This window comes from Hylobates moloch, unplaced genomic scaffold, assembly GCF_009828535.3.
Source record: "Hylobates moloch isolate HMO894 unplaced genomic scaffold, HMol_V3 SCAFFOLD_7, whole genome shotgun sequence".
Lineage (NCBI taxonomy): Eukaryota > Metazoa > Chordata > Mammalia > Primates > Hylobatidae > Hylobates > Hylobates moloch.
Window position 1 is genome coordinate 134,276,310 of NW_026652282.1, and position 9,290 is coordinate 134,285,599.

Sequence of the window (9,290 nt, forward strand, 5' to 3'; positions counted from 1 at the left end):
TTCCCTGTTGCTGAAAGCTCCTCGGTGGCCTCTGGGCTAAGTCCTGTCTCTGTAGTGTGGCCTCCAAGGCCCGCCGGCTGCAGCCCTCCCTTCCCCTGCCCTCCCTTCCCCTGCATGCAGCACGAACACCCTGTGCTGTGCTCCCGGTTCCCCCCAGGCCCCTGCACAAGTGGCCTCCTCTCCCTAGAAGGGCCAGCAGCACCGTGTGTGGCAGCTTACACATCCCTTCTCTTGCCTTCGTGCTCCTCCCACAGGGACCAGCATGATCCCCTCCCCTAGTCCTATTTGGGCTCAGCCGGTATTTCTGTGCAATGTTGTTCCAGGTTCCACCCCGCCACCGTCACAGGAACCCTAAGAGCATTGGCGTGAGGCTGGACCACGTCTTCTGGTGACTTTCCCCGCGGAGGGGCTTGGGGGTCAGGTCCACTCCTTTCCCAAACTCACTCTTTCCCCCACAGGCAACCCATTCCCTCTCCTCCATCTCTACCCGAGATCCACAGCAGACACCACCAGACTCTGAGGCAGGGAGGAAGGACTGCATTTGCCAATGGAGGCTTTTACTGGGGGGACTGGGGGTGGTGCCCGGCCCGAGGGCTGAGGGCCCGGGAAAGGCACACGGTGGCGGTGGGGTCTCTCTCAGGCAGGCGCTGGCTCTGCAGACAGCTTCCCCTGGTGACCCCTCTTTGGCACTGAGCTGGGAACATGGTGTCCGCACTCCCGGCTGGCAAGCAGAGGCCCGTGTGCCCAGGTGGCGGCTGGCAGTGTAGGCTGGCAGGGTGACGGCCACAGGGGCTGGGTTTGGCACCAGTGGGAGCCGGGGCCCCACAGGACTCAGAGGCTGGGCCGCCCCCGCTGCTGGCAGGGTAGTCACATTGGCCACGGAGATGGCTATGAATAGGGAATCCAATAAATTAGGCTGTAGAAAGAGGAGGTGAGGGGCTGAGGGGGCAGGGCCTACATTCTCGCTCGGCAGGCAGTGCTGTGCGTCCCTCTCCTGTGGAATCTTCGGGGCTCTTGTGGGGGAGAGGATGCAGGTGAGGTGCTCTGTGTGACCGTGGGTCCCACTGGGCGGCTTTTATGGCATCCCATGGGATGGGAGCCTTGGCTGGCCACCCTCAGGGCATGGACCATGGGGTCTTTGAGAGACTGATGAGGAGAGAATCATGGGGACTCCAGTCTCCGGGGGGAGGCCACCTGCAGCTCCAGGGGCTGTGGCCTGAGGGGCTCCTGAGGCTCCGCTGCGCTGCTGTGTGGCCAGCACTGGGCCCCTTGTACCCCAGCTTCCTCCACGGAGCAAAGTAGAGGACTCACTGCCCTGGACAGGGCCCAGTCACTGTGGAACAGCCCCCCCCAGGGAGTGGGAGGGACAGGGTGAGGGTTACGCAGGGCGCCACCCTCCACATCTACTTTCCCGAGGTCGGGAAGGGTCTTCTAGGAGGAGGGGCCAGGCATGCAGGGGCGGGGTGCGTGCGCGGGTGGGTGCTGCTGTCTCCTTCATGTGATCCGAGCTTGGGGGCGGGGCAGGGGCCGGGGAGGGTCAAGTCAGGTGGAGGCACCCTGGAGGCCACCAGGGCCTTCCGGGCTAGGTGCCAGCACGTGCGCTGGGGCCATGGCCTCGCCCAGGATCTGGCAGAGCTCCTGGAGGCGCCGCTGCATCTTGGGAATGCCCGCCAGCTGCTGCTCCAGCCGCTGCTTCTCCTCTGTCAGGCTCAGGCGGGCAGCCGAGTCCAGCTTCTCGAACTTCCAGCCGCCCTCCCCATCGAACTGTAGCAAGTGTGTGTGGTACTTCCTGGCCAGGAGAGGGACAGGGTCAGGGGCACGGCACGAGGGCTGCTGATGACAGCCGCCTGCTGCTGCCGGGCCCACCAGGCCACCAGGCCACCTCCTCCCCTCAGGCAGCCACTCCCACCGACCCCAGGCAGGGAGAGAGGGCACCTACCACAGGGAGGGCCGGTGGGTGATGGAGAGCAGGGCAATGCCCGCGTCCTTGGCCGCCTGGAAGATTTTGCCTTCCACGTCGATGCTCACGGCGCTGGTGCATTCATCCAGGAGGGCGTACTTGGGCCTGGGGGTCCGGCCCGAGAGGGGAGTCTGTGCACCCTCCAGGGCCCAGCACCCCAGCCCGGCTCAGGCTCCACTGAGCACAGGCCTCCCCATGGCTGCTACTTCCCCTTCCAGGGGACCCCAGGGAGCCTGCCGGCCCCGCGTGCTCACCTGTGGTAGAACATGCGGGCCATGCCGATTCTCTGCTTCTCGCCACCCGACAGGACGTCCTTCCAGTCACACATAGCCTCCCAACCTAAGCGGGGGCAATGGTCTTGGCTCAGTTCCACCAGCACCCAGACCCAGGTGCCAGCCGGGGAGCTGGGGGAGCTGCGGGAATGAGCTAGCTGTGACGACAGGGCCCCTGTGCCTCTGTGTCCTTGTCTGTCTGCCAGGCATTAATCATGGAGGAGTGGGGACTGGAATCGTGCCTTCCCCTAGAAGAGATATGGTGGAGTCAAAGCCCCAACACTTCAGTGTGACCTTATTTGGAGACAGGGCCTTCGCAGAGGTGATCACACCAAGATGAGGTCATCAGAGTGGACTCTAATTCAACATGACTGTGTCCTCATAAAAAGGGGGTGTGCGGGCAGAGGACATGCACAGGCGAACACGAGGTGAAGATATACAGGGAGAAGTGGGCCATCTGCGAGCCGAAGACAGAGGCCTGGAACACAGCCTTCTGTCATGGCGCCCGGAAGGAGCCCACCCTGCTGGCACCTGGATCTTGGACTGCTGGATCCAGGAGATGATCCACCCCTGCGGTTTATGGCAGCCCCAGGGCACCCATACAGTTCCCTGGCACAGAGCTCCAGAGCGGCCTGAGTGCTCTCCCCAGACCGGGGGCTTGTCACCCACAGGGGTTGGGCCTCCTATCACTGCCCCGTGCTAGCACTTTGGCAAGGCTCGAGTGGGCTGTTTGAACGAGCAGGTGAGCCGGCTGCTCCATTAGGCCGGGGCGCTGCGGCAGAAGTGGCCCCTCCTGTCGTCTCGCCCATGCTGCCTTCCCCGGCGGCCCACGGCTAGAAGTGGCGACAGGGTATATGGCCACCCAGAATAGAGATTATGCTTCCCAGGTGGCCTTGTGGTGAGCTGTGAGCACGAGACTAAGTTGTGGCCAATGAGATATGACTGTAAGCATTCAATATGGCGGCTTCTGGAACCCTCCTTAAAAGAAAGAAGACACATACCTTTTGCCCCTTCCCTTCTACTTCCTCCATCCTACAGCCTGGGACATGATGTGAGGGCTGCAGCAGCCCTCCTGGATCATGAAGTGACTTTGGGAATGGAGGCCACACACAGCAGAGTGACATGGTAGAAAATCCTAGATCCCTGGGGCCTTCACAGGGCAGGGCCAGCCCTGGCAACCGTGGCCTGGCTCTCTTGGGACCTAACAGCTCAGTAGGATAAACTCACAGATGATCTTAGCCACTACTGCGGGGAGGCTGGTTCTGCTCCTTGCAGCTCAACTCCATCCTAACGGCTCATGCTGGCCGGCCACAGGCCCTGGGCATTCAGGCTGCCACAGAGGCGGGAGGGGCCACGTGCTCCCAGGCTGAGGGCAGCAGGAGCAAGAGGCAGGGCCCGGCCAGGGGCTGCTCCACCGCCATCGCCACCTGTGTTCCCGCTTCCTCCACAGGCAGGTGACAACACCCCAGCCATTTCCTGCAGAAGCCACTTCTTCTCATGTTGCCACCGAAGGAGGGCTTGGTGCCCGTGCCCTTGAACCATGAAGGGGAGACCCAGCAAGGCGAGGTCCTTGCCCAGAGCCATCTTGCACCCAGCAGTGGGGGCTGGAAGCAGAACCCAGAGGCTCAGAATTCAAAGACAGAACTGAACACTCCGTCTACTGTGTCCCTGCAGCTGCGCCCCCCTCTCCTCCTCCGCTCTCCCGGCCCGACAGACGCTGTGGACAAGCAGTATTCCTTGATAAGCCCAGGACAAGACAACAGCTCAGTCTGGCCTCCTTTTCAGTGAACTCATCTCTGAATCCACCCGACTCTGCTGGCCCCAGCCCCCTCCAAGCGTCTGCACAAACCTCCTGACAGTAGCCATCACTGCACACATGTGCCTGCCCCTCCCAGGCTGCCCCTGCCCACCGCCCCATGGTCCTTCCAACAGCGTCTGATCCTGCTCAGGGAAAACCTAGGCTCCCGCCTGGTCCGGAGGGCCCTCTGTGAGCCAGCCTCTCGCACCACCAAGCCTGCGGGCTGCACTCCGCCCTGCTGCCCCTGGCTCCTGGACGGGGTAACCACTCAGCATTCTGCAGGGCTCAGCTCAGACCTCTTTTCTCTGGGAGAGGGTATCCTGGTCCCCCAATGAGGTGTGCATCCCTGCTAGGTGCCCCCTTCCCTAGAGCACCCATGCCACCTGGGGCCATCTGTGTGGTGTTGGTCCTCCCTGGTAGGCGGGCCTCAGAGGTAGCACCCTCTGCCTCGCCCCTGTGGCACCTGGCACTTTAGACTCCTGGATGTTGAGATAATCTTCACTCCCTGGAGGCCAAGGGAGAGGCCAGGGTGGGACAAAGGGCGGCTGCCAGCCCCAGGCCTCCTACCTCCCTCCCGCTGCAGGATGTGGTGCAGGTGCACGACGTCCAGGATGGCTTCCAGGTCCTGCTCCGAGTGGCCCTTCCTTCGCATGTCCTCCACTGAGTCCGGGTAGATCACCTGGTCACGCAGGGAGCCCACAGACATGTAGGGCCTGTGGGAAAGCTGGGTGTCCACGGAGGGAAGGGCCGGCCCTGCCTCCCCCAAGATACTCTGCGCCTCCCAGGCAGTGTCCACATGCCACGCTCACACGCACCCACACGCTCACGTCGCCGCCCGTGCACACACCCCACACAGATCCAAAATAGGGCAGTGGATCGGGCGGGTTTGGAGGGAGCAGGAACCACAGCCCGTCTCTGGCTCTGGGGACAGTGCCTCGGTGTCCTCTCCTGAGGTGCTGACTCTTCACCACTTCCTGGGCCTCTGCAGGAAGCCACGTGTGAGCGCACGGGCAGGAAGAGGTGGAGAGAGACGCACGGGCTTCCTCACCTCTGCGGGATGTAGAACATGCGCTGGGGTGGGGGCTTGTAGAGCACACCACCGTACGTGGGCCAGAGCCCACCCAGGATCCGGAACAGGGAGCTCTTGCCGCAGCCGTTGGGGCCCGTGATGAGCAGATGCATGCCTTCCTCCACCTGCAGGGGCAACAGCCGCTGACGCCAGAGAGCGCAGGCCCCTTCCCGCACCCTATGGCCTCCTGCCCAGCCTTGAGAGGCTCCCAACGCCCGAGGCCAGCAGGCAGGCCATTCTTGATCTCTTGATAAGGGACAGCAGGGCCTGGGGGATGGGGTCCAGCGTCCACAGCCCTAGCTAAATTTAGCTCTCGCTAGATGCCTGGCCCAGGACACAGGAATGGACAAGACCCCGCCCTGTCCTCAGGCCCTGACATGCCCAGAGAAGATGGTGCCAGCACAAGAGGAAGGGCCTATTCTGCCACAGCTAAATGAGTAGGTGTGTTCCAACACAGCCAGCGCCGTCCTCAGTCCCGTCCGACTCCCACTTCACCAGGAATCCAAGGGCAGGGTCAACCCCCAGCCCCCTTTAAGGAACTGCCCTGAAAGGCACTTTGTTTTCAAGAGACGAGATCTCACTCTGTTGTCCAGGCTGGAGTGCAGTGCTATGATCACAGCTCACCGCAGTCTCCAACTCCTGGGCTCAAGTGATCCTCCCACCTCAGCCTCCTGAGTAGCTGGGCCTACAGATGCATGCCACCATGCCTGGCTAATTTTTAAATGTTTTTTAGAGACAGGGTCTTGCTATGTTGCTCAGGCTGGTCTCAAACTCTTGGCTTCAAGCAATTCTCTCACCTTGGCCTCCTGAGTCACTGGGGACAAAAGGCAGTTTCTTTCTTTTCTTTTTGAGACAGGGCCTTGCTCTGTTGCCCAGGCTGGAGTGCAGTGGTGGGATCATGGCTCACTGCAGGCTCAACCTCCTGGGCTCAAGAGATCCTCTCACTTTAGCCTTTCAAATAGCTACAACTACAGGCATGGCCACCACACTTGGCTTATTTTTGTATTTTTAAAAATTTTTGTAGAGACAGGGTTTGCCATGTTGCCCAGGCTGGTCTTGAACTCCTGGGCTTAAGCGATCTGCCCACCTCGGCCTCCCAAAGTGCTGGGATGACAGGCATGGGCCACCACGCCCGGCCCAAAAGGCACTTTCTTTATGTCTCTAGACTGACAGTACAGACCCCACTGCCTCCCCAGGTGCCGGAGTGGCCCAGAGATGCCACAGTGGCCCCTGGTATCTGCATCATGGACCTCAGGCTCCTCAATTCACTGATTCCATGGTCCTCGCTGGAGCTAGGAAATGCCTACTTTGGGAAAATGCCGGCCAGGCTGGAGGCGGGCTGTGTGCAGGGAGGAGGCCAGGGGCCTGGAGTCAGTGAAGTTCACGGTAACAACAACGATGCTACACGGGGCTCCTGGGAAGACTTGAGGCCATGGTCTTTAGCTTACCTCAGGCAGTGTCATGGGTGGAACTGTGTCCTCTGAAATTCCTATGTGGGAACCCTAATCCCCACTACCTTGGAGTGTGAGCTTATTTGGAAACAGGGTCGTTGCGGATGTGATGAGTTAGATTTGGACGAGGTCGTTCTGCAGAGGGGTGGGCCCTAATGCAATGTGACCTGTGTCCTGACAGAAAGGGGAGACGGAGGCACGGACATACCCAGAGGGAGAGCGCCTAGTGGAGACAGAGACTGAGGCCGACCTGCCATGGCAGAAGCCAAGGAAGCCCGCAGATGGGCAGCAGAGCAGAAGCTGGGACAGAGGCCCCGAGCGGAGGCGCCTTCTCGGTCCTTGGCAGAAGCCCGCCCCGCCTGCGCCTTCCTCTCGGACTGCTGGACCCCCAGCCAGGAGAGAGGACATCTCTGCTGCGAAAGCCACTCAAAGTTTGTAACACTTTGTGATGGCAGCCACAGGATGCTAATGCAGCCACCTGACTGTCCCCCTCCTGAGGGGAGGGGCCTGGGCCTTGCCCCATCTCACATACCCGGCTCCCTGAGCAGCTGTGGCCCTGCGTGCAGGGGCCCCATGAGCTTGCCGGCTGCCCCCGCCTGCTTGTGCTGCCCGGGGCCAGCCTGGAAACCACCCTCCTCGGACTCACTGGTGATCGGCTCCCCCGACATCCTAGGAGGGGGCCACTGCCGGCGGTGAGGGTAACCACCTGTGCGAGCCCCCTCCTCCCTGGCATGCCCCTCCTCTCTGCTTCCTCCTGTGTGAGCTGCCCCTCAGGCCCACGGCCCCTCACTCCTCTACCCTCAGCTGCCTGCCCACTCGCTCGCAGCAACTCCTGGGCAAGGCTTCGTCCCACCCCCACCACCCCCAGGGACTTTGACCACTCTTCTTGTGACCCCCACTGTCCCTTGAACAGCTGTCTACCTGGAGGCCTTTGTAACATTTTAGTGCCCCTCCACAGTGAGGACTCCCTGAGTGCAGGGCTCCTGATTTACCTCGGGTTTCTGGTGCCCGGCTCAGAGTTCAGGGCACATTGGTTAAATGAGTGAATGAATGAGTGATTCCTTGTCACTTCTCTACCTGTCCCTCCACCCCAGTCTCCCCCTCACTCCATTAGTCCCCAGCCCTGTCCAAACCCCTGGCTGGGGACACAGGTGATCTGTGGATTCCTTGCTGTGGCCTTCCCAGGGAGGTCGAACGGCAAGGTTTGAACCAGAGCCCCCCTGCCCGGGTTTTGGCTTTCTTAGGAGTGCAGGGAGTTGGCATCAGATGATAGGGCCAGGAACACCGGGGTGAGCCTTGGCCAATCCTGGTATCACTAGTCTCTTTTATCAGCCCTGCCTCTGTTGCCCCAGGATGAACAGTCAGAGACACGTTGGTCTCTCACCTTGACCTTGGCCCACCTGCCACATAGATATAGGGACAACGGCTGTTGCCAGCACAGACAGGCGGGAAGCCAAGGGCTGAGGCTTGCATATGTGCGTGGCTGGTGCCCTCCCTGCTGGACGTACCCTGATGTTGAGGCTGGCCACCACCACCTCTCCTGACGGCGTGATGATGGGGATGTTCTCGCAGATGATCCCCTGCTCCACATCCACCACCTGGCCTGCAGAGAGAGCACAGCGGGGGTGGGGTGGAGAGGGAGTGGTGGCGACCCCTCTGCATTCTGGGGAGTCTGCGTGCCCCCGGCTGCACGCCCTCATTCCCATCCCTGGCAGCATGCCAGCTGGTTCCTGACCAGCAGCCTGTGGTCCGGGGTCCCTAGGGAACACAGCCAGGTCTTCCAACAAGCGGAACTCTTCCCCCAGTGTCTAGTACGGTGCCCTGGGCCGCCACCCCCTTCTGCAGCACCTGCCTCCCACGGCAGCCAGCAGCTGGCACACTGACTGGAACTTTCTCTTGCTGTCCTGCATGGGTGAGGGGACCACATCCCCCTTGTTTTGAATGAATAATCCAGGCTGGGGCCCTCTAAGGGCGAGTCGGTAGGGTGGCCGGCAGCTACTGTCTGGAAAAGAAGGTGGGCGCACCAGCACCTCTCCCCGGGAAACCCTCCAGGGGCCCAGCTGTACTAGGCTGAAGTCCTCAAAGACCCTGCCGGGCAGCCCTCCCATCCTGGGTGGACTGGGATGGGCCAGAAGCACATGGAGGTCCCTGAGTGAGGGAGCGGGAATGGGAGGAGCTGGGGCAGCAGGTCAGCACCTGCAGTAGCAGCAGGGGTGGGGTCACTCACAGGGAGGGGACAGCCTTACCTTGGATCTTCAGGGGGCCTTCCACGCGGACACCAGACCGGCCTATGGTCCCAGACCCCGCCTGAGCGTCCTCCAGCTCCCTGGGCCTCTTGAAGTGACAGCGCTGAACATCTTCAAACACCTGGAACATCTCGTGCACCCGGGCTGTGTAGCCAGCCAGCTCCGTCACCTGAGGGAGGGTGACCTTGGCTTAGCCCCTGCCAGTTGCAGGGAGAGAAGCATGGCAAGGATGGCAAGGGTGGGGCTGGGCCAGGGGTACCTCCTTGTACGACGACATGATCCGCTCAATGGCATCTGCAGCCGCTGTCAAGAGGTTGCGGGCAATCGTGAAGGCTTCTGTGCGCTCGCTCACCAGCTCCTCCTCCTTCTTTTCCAAGGCTGCCTTCTTCACAGCCTCTGCATCTGCAAAGCCCCAGAGGGGTGGGTGGCGGGGCGGGGAGGGGCAGGGCAGAGACAGCGGAAAGTCAAAAATGAGCTGCTGGAGAGAAAGGCGA

The 9,290-nt window shown here is 61.6% G+C and overlaps 1 protein-coding gene across 2 annotated transcripts in view; it reads right to left on the bottom strand.

Annotated features, from left to right (window-relative positions):
* Nucleotides 1-528: 528 nt before the first annotated feature.
* ABCD1 (ATP binding cassette subfamily D member 1) overlaps nt 529-9,290 on the bottom strand; it is a 20,020-nt gene continuing 11,258 nt past the window's right edge. For both annotated transcript variants that reach the window (XM_032757913.2, XM_058441749.1), the window contains exons 3-10: nt 9,056-9,198; nt 8,797-8,965; nt 8,059-8,153; nt 5,079-5,224; nt 4,598-4,743; nt 2,215-2,299; nt 1,940-2,065; nt 529-1,789 (exon numbers count right to left, since the gene is read on the bottom strand). In XM_032757913.2, coding sequence (XP_032613804.1) covers nt 1,543-1,789; nt 1,940-2,065; nt 2,215-2,299; nt 4,598-4,743; nt 5,079-5,224; nt 8,059-8,153; nt 8,797-8,965; nt 9,056-9,198 — 1,157 coding nt within the window. In that variant the 3' untranslated portion in view covers nt 529-1,542. The remainder of the gene's footprint in view (nt 1,790-1,939; nt 2,066-2,214; nt 2,300-4,597; nt 4,744-5,078; nt 5,225-8,058; nt 8,154-8,796; nt 8,966-9,055; nt 9,199-9,290) is intronic.